Genomic DNA, 14,010 nt, shown 5'->3' on the forward strand with positions numbered 1-14,010 from the left:
AGATCTGCAGCTCAACCTCTTCACCTACTCTGTCTAGTAAAAGGAGGGAAAAAAGAAAAAAGAAAACCCCGACATGCTTATACAATGCCTCGCCATCAGCAGAATCTGCTGCAAACACGGCGGTATTTTTCGTGTTGTGCTTTCAGTTTTAAAATGGAAGTATCAAAATCACGGATGGGAATAATTTCCTGGTAGTTTGCATTCCCTCCGGACTCAATCCTGCATCCATTGTTCAACCAGAAGTCCACTGGGAATTCAAGGAAGCTCTTTGTGCAGGATCAGGCCTCCTGCTCACAGCTGACGCGTGGCAAGGCAGGTTATTCAGGCTCAGCACGACCGACGTGAGGCTGAAGGAGCTTGTTGGGAAAGGTTTTTAAACCCTGGCCCAGCACACGTTGAAAAGGCAGCTAATTCCCACTGACAGCACCTGTACCAAAGACTGAACCCAGGGAAAGGCTTCCCCTCAGTCCACATTTCAAAATATTATGTAAAAATTACTGAGGTCATTGGGCACGGAGGCTTGTGCCATGGTGTATGTGAGCTGCATGCTCTGGTGGGGACCTAACCTAGCTTGGCAGCCTGTCCCTCACGCATGAAGAGAAGAGACAGGGAACCTGGCCATCCCCACCAACTCTGTGTGCTAATGCAAAGGAGTGGTAGGAGACTTTGGAAACCCTGGTCAAGGTGCTGCTACAGACCCACGTACTGCCTTTGCACTGCTCTCCACCCGCTCACAGCCCTGCTGAGCCACGGTTGTAGGTGGAAGAGCCAGAGCCACCTGGGTCCCACAAAGGCCCTGTTGTCTGAGGTGCACAGGCACAGATGTGTCGCATCCTCATGGCTACTGCTGCAACATCTGGCAGCTTTCCTCGTAAAGGGCATCAACAGCAGATGTGGATGCAGTGCTGGACACCTCTTGCAGCATTTGGATGGCACCTTCTAGCAGAGGCTAGGATGTAACTCCCGGGTGGACTAGTTTTACGCCAGAAGTGAGAGTACATCATACACCTTCTGGCAGTTTGGACTTTCTGAATCATAGCATCATGCATCAGAAAAGGACTTCCCTGCCAGGTAGTGTTATTTAGATACCATATGACATTTCCGTGCTTTGAAAGAGACAGTGCAGCGAGGCAAATCCTCTGCTCCCAGGAGCCTGCACTGCTGCAGAATTGGAGGAGCAGCAGATAAGCAGAAATCCTGCCCTATTGCACGCAGTTTGGAAGTAAAATTCGTCCATAGTTACCACAACAAGCAGGCACCTCCAAAGAGCAAGTGGTGAGTGACCATCTAATGGCAGTGATCTCTGCTATCTAATTTCTCTAGAGGGACAAGAATGAAACCTAGGGCTGCAGACACCAAAGACAACAAAGACAACCCTTGCTAGAGTTTGTTCCAGCTCTCCTGAATCTCACCATGCTTTTCAACAACTGTTGGCCAGCTCTGCTCTAGACCAGCCTCCCTGCAGACGAAGAGGGACAGAAACACTGTTGTTCTCCACCTCCTCCACGAAGCTGAGCTGTGAGGGCTTGGCTGTGCCATCCCCAACCCATCTCCTGCCTGTGACTGCCTCGTCCTCCTGCCTTTCATCGTGCTCATGTGGCAGTGGAGGAAGCCTGCTTGACCTCCAACCTAAACTGGTCTTCTCTAGGAGGTAAAAGGCAGCGCGCTGTTCACAGCCTGAGCCTCTTCCACGCCTCCCAGTGTGTTCCCACTCAGCTGCCCCACTCCAGCTGGGCAAACCTCAATAAGCCCAAAATACAAAGGCACCAGAGAGGCCACCAAATGCGTTGCTTCATCGTTTACAGCCATTGTGGATTAAGATCTGTAGGACAATCCTGATTGTCCTGATACCAATGACAAAATATCTGCCAGCAAGAAAAGTTCAGAGCCCAGTGCAGAAATCCTGTGTAGAGAGGTGTCCCCAGTGCGGGGATCTCTCCTGCCAAACATGAGAATCTCCACTCCCATCAGCTCCAGGATCTGTTTGAAGCCCTGAGTACCTGCAGAACTGGGGTCAGGACGTGCCATCATGTTGCAGTCGGAGGATATAAAAATCAATTGCAACATTCTGTTTTAAGGATTTAATTTTCATGTCTTTACTCCCTTCTTTAATGTCTACACAGCATGTACTCTGCCTGCCTCTAGGTATTTTAATTCAGTCACAGTAAGTCAGTTGCACAGAATGGGCACTAGAGAGCAACAGCAATTCAATTAATTTCACACTCACTGCGGGGAGCTGGGATTTTAAATGCTGCACATTGCAGGTGATCTATAACATTTCGTTTATTCATATACTTGGCAAAGCTCTTCGTTTCTTTCTTATCAAACTTGGAGGTCATGAAAGCCAGAGGTCAGAAGGATACTGGCCATTTCATTTTAGAAACAAATATGGTACCTGTTAATGCAAATAAATCTACAATCAAGCTCACACTGACACATCCAGATTGAAAATGGAATCAGATCAAATTGGTCTGCACTAATTGTAGAAAGGCTATGTATTTAATGAACCTGGCATGGCCATCACCTGTTACCGTGCTGGACCTCCAGCAATGTCCTGCAGATCCATAAACGGGAATTAAACACGAGACTCCTAGCAAACCTCCTGCTGGCAATCATAAGCTCTTCTTTTTCTTGGGACAAAGTTATTAGAATGAAACAAATATAGCTAAGACATTTGCTTGTCTGAAGCTTATCGCGTTGCTCTGGAAGTGAGAGACTGGTGGTCTAATTGTCCGCAGTGTTTTCAGTGGGGGAAAATAGTCAGAGGTTGTGGCTGAATTACAAACTTCTTCAGGACTTCCCTAATTCTTGTGAATATTGGGGTAAGTTGGCCTTCTCAAGAGCTGGCTCAGCAAGACACAGATACAGTCTTCCAGCTTGTTATATTTGGAATTAGAGACTCTGAAACAAAGCCTAGCCATGTCAAGTAAAACTCTGCCATTGAAGCCTATTGACCTACATTTAAAGCTTGTGATTCCTCTGATCAAAAAGCTGCAGTATTTCAGTTAAACAGGCAAAAAAAAAACCCTATCTTGTGTGACAGAGTTGTCCCACCATACACTGTCATGATCAAGGAATAACTCCAGTGCAAGAGTGTATTCACATATTTGCAAGCAAACTAGGGTCGCCGTCCACCATTTTGTGGGCAGGAAATCGGACCTGCCCAAAACTCTTTCATCTGCTCTGCACAAGAGCTCCCAAACTCCCCTTCCGACCGACTTTACCTCCAAAGTGTCTGCCATTGGGCCCACTCGCATGCTTATCTTTTTACCGTCTGAAGAATAATCAAATGCTTCTTGGCTGTTCACTCCGAGATACGGCGCTTCTGCACATGCAAAGATTTTGCCATCATCTGGCAATTCTTCTGCGATAGCAAGGATACTGTAACCTTTAAGCTTGCCAATTAATAAAATCTTTCTGGCTCTGATCATATGAACAAACATCCTAAAAACTGGGCCTGTTGAAAGACAAGAATGAAAATTTAAAAATAAAACCATAGGAAAAAACTGTACCCTGTTCACAATGAAAATTAGATGTACATTTTAAGTGATCATTAAAAAAAATCTAATCTTAAACCACTTTCAAATAAGGGTTTAACAACAGAATCTGACAAAATTTCATCTAAAATGCAGCTAAAAGACAACAGAATAAAGGGACTGGTTTTAAATGCAGAACCTTTATCATCAATGCTGCTATTGTTCAAGTGCTTGTTAAATAGTGCTTGAAATATTGCATATTTTAACATTCCACCCATATGAAAATGGCTTTAAGATGTCTCCATATTCTTTCTGGAACCCGGTTAAAAAAAAAAAATCACTACATTACCTTGCATTTGCTCTTAGAGTCATTATCCCTAGACAGCACCATCATTTAAGAAATTTATCATCAGTGGTGTCCTTCGAACAATGTATTAGTGTAATACATTATAAGAGTACTTCACTGCGATGATCTATTACTCAAAAGATGGGAACATCTGGGAAGAATGAATCTGGGAATAGATTTAGTGTAATAGGCTTTGTATGGGGGTACAAGCCTGGGCATTGCTACCTGAAAAGGTACAGTGCTTGGCCACAGGCCACCTCCACCGCAAAAGCACGAAAACCTCTATCAGACACTCCCAAGCCCAAACCAACAGGATTTTTCCTGTCCTTCTCCTTCCAGTGAGGATGATGCTCTCTCTGCTGCTCATTAAGGGATGGGGTGGCCGTGAGAATTAAAGCACTCACAAGCGTGTGCATGGGCACATGTGGGTGCGCACAAGGGCATGGGAGATGGGGGACAGGGAAAATTCATGCAAAAGGAAGATCGAAGCCTACAGGAAGTCCATATCTTTCTTTTTAAGTCATTTTCCACATTTTCTGAGCATTTCTATGGTAGTCATCCTTTCCCCACTCAAGACGGAGTAGAGGACGATGAACTTCAGTGATAAGCTTTACACCAGTCTAGTGCAATTTAATCTTCTTGGTTGACCAACTTGCCATTCAAAGAGCCAGGGGCATGTTCTTCCTGCAGCCTGACTCCTCCAGTGTCCCCTGGGCCGTGGTCAGGTGAAATATTTCTGGAAAAAGAAAGAAATTTCAATGTTATGGTAACAACCAAAATCTGAGCATCCTGCATAAAAAGCAGCAACCAGGAGACAGCTCCTGGAAAAGGTCCATTTGTGCATGAGCATGAAAAATCCACCCAAAAGCATCACGAATATCCCTAAATTACATTCCGAAGAGGAGCTGGCTTGGCAACAGGCCTGTCTCGGTGCTGGCAGCTGCTCCAGCCACAGGGGCTTGGGAAGAAGCGGTTGTGGGACAAAAGGAAAGCATTCCCCACTGTTCAAACCCAAATCTTTCCCATTTCCAACTGGTCCCAGACAGGTGTCTGTCTGTCTGCTTGTTGGGAGTAAATGGCTCCAGCTACCCTGGCCAGGTTTTGTTCAGCTCTAGGGTGGTCTTTTTTTCAGGGAAAAAAAAAAAAAAAAGTTTCATCTCAGAATAGGGGAAAAGATGTAAAACCTGCAATTTTTTGCAAGACAGGAATAAAATGGTTTTCTTTCCAAAATGCTGAGTAAAGTAGGGTATCTCCGGATGCTATTTCACAGAAGCCAGGACTGTGACAACATCTCTGGATGAAGTGAGATGCTACCTATTACAAAGAGAAGAGAATAGATGACTGGAAGAAGTCCATAGCCTCCAGACAGATTAGATTACCCTATCTGAAGAAAGTAACCACCAGAAATGGCTGGTGATGCTTCTGTGGGCCAGAATTTAGAGCCTTTTCAGCTCTTTTTTTTTCCCCCAGCTCCCCCCACTACTCCTCGGTAAAATGAGAAAGAATTCATAACCCGTGTCAGCCACACTCAGATAATCCAAGACTTGAAGAGTAGAACATTTCATATAACCTCTTTTCTGCCCCTCACAAATGCTTTAACAACTTTAATAAGATAATGTATAGCTATTATCGTACAGCAAGCGTAAGTCAAACAACTATCAGCTATTATTTCAGCAACAGAACGAAAGCTCAGCGTTCCCGTAATCCACAGCCTGGAACAGTTTACACATTGTCAATTTTAGAAAGAACGGGGTTTTTCCACATATCAAAGCGTACACTGATAAATGGGAATTGTTTAGCAGACCCCACATGGCTGGGTAATATACTGTAGCTCAAAAAAGAATAATGAGGGTATCAGTTGGACTTCTGAATTAATGATACCTTAAATTAGTTTAATTAATTAGTCTAGTTACTAGAGTAATTTAGTTAGCAGATTAATTAATGTTTGTTGAGTGCTTGGAGATAAAAGCTGCATATAAAGGCTGTTATTACAGGGCGGATCCAGAGGTGCAGGTTTTCTTCATTCTTTACTTATCCCAGCACCTATCGGAGCCAGGGGCTCATTCTCTGAGCCTGTCGGCGGGCACTGCGCGGAGGCTGGCTTGCTGATTTCTCACAGGATACGGTCCAGCACAGACATGGCCATAGCCAACAGTCCATTGGCAGCATATCTTCCAAAATTCAGAGTGAAGACTTTTTGTTCTCACCTCCTCCCCTCAAGGCCATGGGTGTACAGAGGCACACAAGTCTGTGCACACTTTGCTCTGTATTTGGAGGCAGCTAACGCTCATTCTTCCGCTTTCCACTGCCCCCAATGTTTATAGCATATGCTAAACAGAAGATATAAGAACATATTCATACAATCACAGGAATAAAGCACAAGGTCACAAAGGAGGATTCATACCTCTCTGAAGTTGCCATTGCATCCAGGTAAGGGTCTAGTCCAAGAGCAACATCAAGAGCTTTTTGTAAGTAATTCTTGAGCTGTTCAGGAACACGAGAGTCATTGAGGGCTATTTCTTTGGCTTTGAGGAGGTTCTCAGCAATGAGTCCAGCTGGGGTTTCTGAAATGGAAAAATGAAAGGAAAAAGAATGATTTTGTAACTGCTTAGCTCAGCAGAAAAGGAATTTAGACCAAAAAAAAAACAAGTGCACTTTTTTTTCCATATGAAATACAGGTTTTTGAAGGAATTTTGAAACTTTTTCAAATTGAAAAAAATATTATACTTCTAATACATTTTTCCCTCCTGCATTCTCTGCTGTGCGCAGTCTGCAGAGCAACCCAGGAGGCTCCCGTCCAGAAGCCAGTTGCACCTGTCCTAATGCAGCCAAACTGACAAACACTCCAGTCAAAAACTGTTGTGCCAAATCCATGACGGCATAAAATCAGAGACACTCTTCAACTGATGGTTTTAAGCAGGAGATGTAGCAATCACCCTGGAAGGAACGCAATCTCCTAACCCTTCCTCGCTGCCTCCAACCCGCCACAACAGCTAGCAGTGGTTACACGCCGTCCTGAACCCTCTGTTTCTCAGGTCACAAAAACCACGCTTGAACGCATCAGCACCATGTGGCAAATTTCCCAGCATCTTCTCACAAGCCAGACCCTACCAAAAGCTGACTATTCAGGTGAAGAGAGAAACAGTTATGCGCAAACTCAACAACATGCCACCATTTCAAACTCTCCAAGAACACCTCTAGGATCAAGACAGCCTGTCCTGGAGGCAAAAGCAATGTTGCCTGTGGCACCAAACTCGCCCTGAGACCCCAGAAAACCTGTATCTTCACATGGCAGCTATGCAGCAGCAGGCCCTTGCGAGCTGTGGCCCCACAGAGCGAGACATGGTTCAGAAAAACTGCCCCACCTCTCAAGTGTAAGAGCACGTGCCTGGTTACGAAAGCGCCAGTGAGACCGGATTTCAGAGGCACGGGGCAAGCAGGCTGGGAGTAGGAGTGGGGTGGGGCAGATTGCCCCCGGCAGGGTTTTATTCCCTACGATAAAAAAGCTGCAGGTAAGTGAAGCGGGTGAAGAGAGGACATGCTTCCTCTGGGGGACTGGCCCAGACCAGCCCAGCAGCTGTAGAGCAGTGTCCTGGCCACGTGGAACTGCTGTTGCTGCAGGCACCACGTCCCCACCCCAGGACAGGTTTCTGGCAGGGTCTTGGACACCGCAGAAGGCATCCAGCCGCCCCACAGGCGGCCAGCACAGCTTTGGCTTGAAGCTACTGAGACCATCAGAGCATCACCTCGTGTAGCCCACTGCTGAGAAAGCTTGTACGCTCCTTCCCCTGGTACCAAGGGGCACCACAGGAATCACCTCCTGTCTCTGGGAATGGGGAAAGGCCCCAACCTCCCCGAAGGGCTGCTTCTCAGAGCAGCGTTTCTCAGCATTCTGTAGCTACTAACATGATAACTCTGTTGTTTTTTGAGACAACTTCACTGATTTTCAGTAACCAAATTACAAAAAAATATTAAAGCAGACAAGGAACATAAAATATATGTGCATTTTACATGGGAATGGCCAGCCTGGACCAGACTTGGAGGATCATGCTCAGGGCAGTAGCCCAACGTGACGTACAAGGAAGGTAGATTTAGGCTGACTGTAGCAGCTCCTGATTTACACCTCATGCCGATCTCTCGCCATAGGGGTAGCTTTTAGCTCTTTCGGCACGTTTATAACTCACTGCAAGTGCAGAAGTACTGGGAAACTCCCTTGCCAGACCATGTTAGCTTGTTGACTTCAGCAAATCCCTCAGCCCAGCTACACGTATCGTGAAGACACATTGTCTGTGCAGCATTTTCACCACTGCATTGTCACCGAAAATCAGGGAATAAAACCTCGTAACACCAATGTAGTGTTAAAAGGTGAGCATCTCGGGGCTCCCGCCGTACGGCTGCAGGACGCTGGAGGTCGGGGTCGGCTCATCCTCCCTGCCAAGCACTCTGAGCCCTTTGTTAATATAGGGGTGAAAACCACGTTTAAAATCCATGTCAGGTTTTAGTAATCATCATGTTACACTAATGGAAGAGTAACAGACAAGGATCCCCCGTCACTCAAGGAGGGGGGAAAACCATCTTCACCTCCGGGTGCTTCGCACCCTGTGTTGTAACACCCACCGCAAGCGCCGAGCAGGGCTGCCGAGGAGGGGAGCAGGCAGTGCGTGCCCAGGCCAACTCCGTAGCTGAGAATACACAAGCTTTTCAGAGAGCGCTGTGATTTTTCACAGCCTGATGATGCTCTGGGCCAACAGCAGAGGACAGAATTGCCTTCGTTTATGCAAGCACCCAAAAGTCAGAGCAGAGCTCAGGGCTGGCTGCCCGGCCCGGCTGCACTTAAGGCTCTCGGCACTAAGGTGAGTGAAAATTTATGGAAGTACTTTTTGCTTTTAACATTACTCCTGGAAAAGGCAAGGCTGCTGGACTATATTAAGCACTAAACTTGATTGCCTGGTTGCCTCCCCACAGCTCTATCTACACACAGACATCCCTTTCCCATCTAGTTGTGCATTATCTTCATACATAGCAGCGGAAAAAGAAAAACCTCACTCAGAGAAGGAAAATGCTGCCAGGTGCAAAGCAGAGGAGTTCAAGCCCTACCACGCAAGAGCAGGAAAGGGCTGCTTTAAGCCTCCAGCAGCTTCATAAAAAAGATAAGGCGACAGTTGGTAGCACGGACCACAGTTGCCACCAGGATGGTTCCCAACACCTTCCTCAGTAGATGCTGAGAGCGCAGGCAGCCTGTTTTACAGCTAAGCTGAATAATAGACTACAGATCTCTGCGGTAGACTGCAGATTTCTACTTTTTCTGAAATCAGGCACTTTTGGTTCGTCCTAAAGCCAGGATTGCAGGCGGGGCGGAGGTTGTATATGGGGATGTGAGTGTTCCCTGAGCAGGCAGGCAGTGCGTCACCACGGAGGGACACGTTGCCCCAGAAGCGAAATCAAACTCTGTAGCTTGGGCTTAGATGGGACTTTTTGGGTGGGGGGAGCTCAGCCAGGAGAGAGGAGGACACTGTGCTGTTTGCGGGGGGCTGCCCAGGAGAAGGCACGGGGACCAGCACACATCAAGGCAGTCTGGATTTGGCAAAACCGAAGCAAATATGCCACATCCAAAGATGCCACATCCAAAGATGCCACATCCAAAGATGCCACATCCAAAGATGCCACATCCAAAGAAGCGGGACCAGACCTTTGGTTCCAGTTTTTGGGCTATCCTCATCTCATCTTCCAGCCTCCAGATCTATTTTTTAGCCCCAGCAACGACTTCCAGAAGAGCTCTCCTGCCCAGCCAGGGCAGAGCATTGAACCTGATCCACCCCAACACCGTGCTGCCAGATGGCTCGGCGCTTGGGTGCCAAGTGCTTTGGCAGGAGCTGCTCCGTGCTAAACGCTTGGGAATCCAGTCTGATAAAACCATCCCAAACAGTTCCAGCCATGTATTCACCCACCAAGGCACCTCAGGCATCAACAGCTTATCACAACGCTCACCACTTCATTTTAGCACGCAAATACGCCTCAGCCATTGCATTTTACCAGGCAATCTTGTTTATGGGGAACAAAATGCAATGCTTGAGCTATTTCTTTACCCCACCAGAACACTGCACACAAAACTGTGGCCTCTTAGGAGACCCTGTGCTACTTCTTGACCCAAATACGTTAAACCCAGCTGTGATGTATGCCCACATGTATGGATGGAGCTGCAGCAGAGGGGAGCAGGAGTACAGCTGTGGCACTTGCAGGGCTGCTCGGTGGCTCCAAACCCACCACCCATGAGCCCGGGCAGGGCCATGAGCTGGGGCACAGGCATGCGGAGCCCACATGGAGCCAAGAGCGGGCTGGCAGCATGGGCCCAACCTAACAGCCTGGCCATTAAACGTTGCTGGGGACCCTGAGCAGAGCTTAGCTGATGCTTCACCTCAGCATCAGTAGTACCAGAGCCTGAAGCCAAGTCAGCAGTGATGGCACAGGCAGAGACAGTGGCTTAGGGGTGGAGTGGGAGCATGAGGAGGAAGAGGGGGAGGAAGAAGCCAGTTCACGGCAGGAACCAGGGTACTAAACTCTGCCTGAACTTCAGGTGAAGGCAAGGAAAACATATGCCGGCTGACACGTTTTCTACGGGCTCTACGGCTGGAAAAGAAATAGGAAAACTGTATGCTCCCCAGTGCTCCTCTGCTTGCACTAGGGAGGCTCTGGAGTCACTGGCAGAGAGTATGCAAAGTATACATTTATTTTCATACATAATAAAGACACTGGGTGTGGCAAGGGTAAGCGGACTTACTGACAGCGGGATCCAAAACCTACAGCAGTCGAGAGGAATCTCTTGACAGCTTCAACGGGCTTTGGACCAGGCTGTGAGAGAGCAAAGTCTCTCCGTTCAGAGCAGCCTGCATTCCCACAATCAGCTGATGATTTTAGAAAATGGCCAAAAAAATGCAGCAAACACCTCACTGTGTGTGCCACGTCAGATGTACATGGCTACCACAGAAAGCACCAAAGCAAGGTTAAAGCTGCAGAAAAAAATATTTATAAAACAAACACCTCAATCCATCAGAAATTAGTCACAGCTAAAGCTCTCTTGGCATTACGAGTGTCCACCTCCCCACCCATCCCTTTCTCCTGGGAGCGTTCTCCTCCCCGCTCCACTTCTGGTTCCTGCAGACCCACCTCCCCTGCTCAGCCTCGAACTCCTGTCCCCAATAAACCCTTCCTCTGCTCCTTTCTGCCAAGCCACAGAGACCATAGGTCACATCTCTGTGGGGCACCGGGGGACCCAGGACTGGGACATCACACGGTGTCCCTTCCTGTCACAACATCTCTCCTGGAGCTCCCCACACCACACGGAGTTTACCTGCAGGACTATGCATGTTTCTTCTTGTCCCCCAGCCTCAGAGGATGCTGCTTTGGGTTTGTTGCCTCTGCAGAGCAGCACGTCGGTGCTCAGGCGTCCGTCGAGGGGACGCGGCTTCTCCACTCACGATCACCTGGGCAGAGGCTGCGCAGCGAGGATGGCCCCGGGCTGAGGCTGCACCCGCTCCAGCTCACCCACCTGCCCCCACCCAGCACACAGGCAACGGGTGAGATCCAACAGCATTGGACACCAAAAAAGAAAAAAAAAAAAAAAGCTGACTTTCAATGCCTTGGCTTTATGTAAGAGCAATGTTCTCATCCTGACCTTGGGAAGCAGCTGCCTCTCAAGGAGATAATTGGCAATTTCATAACCTTCTGGTTACATAGCACAGACATGCGTCCCAGCTCAACCAGCAGGTATGAGGCCAAAAAAGTCCCAGGACTTTGAACCTCAGATTATCTACTAGTAGTCCATAGCTACGAGGTCACCTGTTGCCCCATGCAGCCCAACATCGGAGCACCTGCTGCTCTTGGGTCCAGCTCAGAGGCCAGGTCTCTGCATGGGCTGGAGGAGGTTGCGTCACAGCGGTACCAGTGGTGATGCACACCCAGAAAGGGTCCCAGCAATGCACTGGCTGGCAGACGCGTCAGGAGAAACCACTGGGAACATCCAAGGCATCCGAAAGCCTAAGCTGGCCCACATCAGAGCTGGAGCAGAAAAGGCTGGTGAGGAATTAAAGCAAAGTAATTAAAGAGCATGTGACGGAGCTGAGGTCAGCTGGCCGTCTCCTCTTCGTGCAGATGAAACACAAACTGAAGTTAATGAGGAAATGTGGACAACCCCACAACCAGAACAGCATCTTTCACATCTGAGTTGTATCACCCTGGGCTAGTTCAGTCCAGGACCGACTCAACCCACCTGCAAAGCGTGCCCAGAGAGCCCGGGGCTGGGCAGAGAGGATGAAGAGGCTGGGGGGAGCAGATCTTCCCTGCAACACTCTTGGCAGCCCCTCTGCAGGACGGACGGTACGAGTACATGGCAGTCATTGGCTATGGCAAACAGACAGAGGTTGGAAACTCAATTTGTAAACTTCTAAAATGAAACAGAAGGCACATCAATGCCCCCAGAATAGAACAGGGAAGTATAAATGGAAAATAAGTAAACACACAGAACAAAAGAGTAAAAGAAAAGCACATAAAATAAGTCCCAGTGCTCAGTGGATTTATATTAATCAAAACAAATAAACAAGTTGAAGAGGACAGACCTCCTTGCATACCTAAGATTATTCCATTTTAGGATTCGGCAAATAACAAGCTGCATTAGATCTGCAGGCCCTGTGGAGAGCAATCCAAACAGCGTTTGAATTATGAGTTAAAATTTCAGATGAGTATTTGGTAAACAGGCTAAGAGCTTTAGTATGCCATCTAATCCACCCCCCGACAGCTTTGGAGGTGACTTTGGGCAAATTGCTCCTCGTCTGGTCACTCTATTTTCCATTTCTGTCAAATGGGGATAACAGTCTGTCCTCTTTGCAAAGCGCTTTGCTATCTGGAGATGAAGCCAGCAGTGAGAGCTAGGTGTTAGGAGCTTATTACTACCCTTCCTGGAGCAGGGCTACATGGCTTTGGAGTTTATTCTTACAGCTTTTTCACAGCTTTGAGACAAATGTAGGTTCTTAAGTGGGTTTGGCTGCAATTAAGGCTTCAATGCAATGAGAGCTCGCTCTTGTCCAATGGACTCTTGAAGAACAATTTTTTCCAGCCTCTCCTTTTATGGTTTTTGGTTTTCTTGATCTTTGTTCCTGAACAACGACAGCTTTCAGAAACATGGCCAAGGAGAAGTCAAAGATGGGTTCATACCTTCAGGCACTGCTGGTGAAATCAAAGGAAGCTCTTCGCCTGTGCTCAGGACACAGAGCTGCATGCCAAGGCAGTGCTTGGTGTGGCAAGCTGAGCTCAGGGCCCTCCGAAAGCCCCAACAGGAAGGTCAGATGGAAAGCTGAATTGTGCATCCTTCGGTCATGTGGGGAGCAGGGTCCCGGCCGCCGGCCCCCATCATGCCATCGCTTCCTAGAGAAGGAGAATCCATCCTTCCGGCTGAGCCCATCCCACAGAATCAACATGCCTTCAGGTCAGGGAGATGGGGGTCTCCCGGTACTTGGGGCTGGATCTGGCATAGTCTGAAAATGACAAATAGGTGACAATTGCAGGATCCAAAGGGAAGGGAGGGGCTGGGATCCCATTGCCTGGACCACACTGCTGATCTGAAGAGACTCCACTGCAGCGGAACCTCAGCATCTCAGAGTCCCACAGGCAGCTGGCAAAATGAATCAGAACTCAGCTCAGCCACAAGCCAGCCCTTCAGGGGACGAACCTTCTCTGATTATTTTTTTTTTAAACCCACCATAAAAGCTAAAAACCAACCACAAAAAAAAAAAAAATCAGTCCCTTTCTCAATGCAAAAGAATCCGGGAATGTGAGTTCAAAAGAGGTTTAAACAGCCTGTGTCGATCCTGTCCCCGTGCTCGTGCTCCTATGTGGCCTTGTAAGAGCAGGTTAGAGCCACAGCCAGATCAGAGGCTCCACACAGCAAAGGAGGTTTGTGAACATCATGGAGAATCACACAAATTGCCTTTCATAACTTAAAATTTGCTGTAGGGCATCATGCTGGATGTTAATGTGCTCACTCCTATTGTATTTCTTACGCATTATAAAACTAGCAGCTTATACAACCCCATCCTGGTACTCACACGTGTCTTCAAATGCTCCTAACCACCCCTAACGTGCATCCCAGATTAGATAATCTTAGTTTTGTAATCGGTCTCCCCTGCGGAGACAAGA

At 47.8% G+C, this 14,010-nt stretch overlaps 1 protein-coding gene across 1 annotated transcript in view; it reads right to left on the reverse strand.

Annotated features, from left to right (window-relative positions):
- Positions 1-14,010, reverse strand: part of LOC104331382 (uncharacterized) — a 38,074-nt gene that overhangs the window by 23,960 nt on the left and 104 nt on the right. The window contains exons 2-4 of the mRNA XM_075432446.1: positions 6,227-6,386; positions 4,479-4,558; positions 3,225-3,457 (exon numbers count right to left, since the gene is read on the reverse strand). Coding sequence (XP_075288561.1) covers positions 3,225-3,457; positions 4,479-4,558; positions 6,227-6,386 — 473 coding nt within the window. The remainder of the gene's footprint in view (positions 1-3,224; positions 3,458-4,478; positions 4,559-6,226; positions 6,387-14,010) is intronic.

The sequence above is a fragment of the Opisthocomus hoazin genome, chromosome 11 (assembly GCF_030867145.1).
Source record: "Opisthocomus hoazin isolate bOpiHoa1 chromosome 11, bOpiHoa1.hap1, whole genome shotgun sequence".
NCBI lineage: Eukaryota > Metazoa > Chordata > Aves > Opisthocomiformes > Opisthocomidae > Opisthocomus > Opisthocomus hoazin.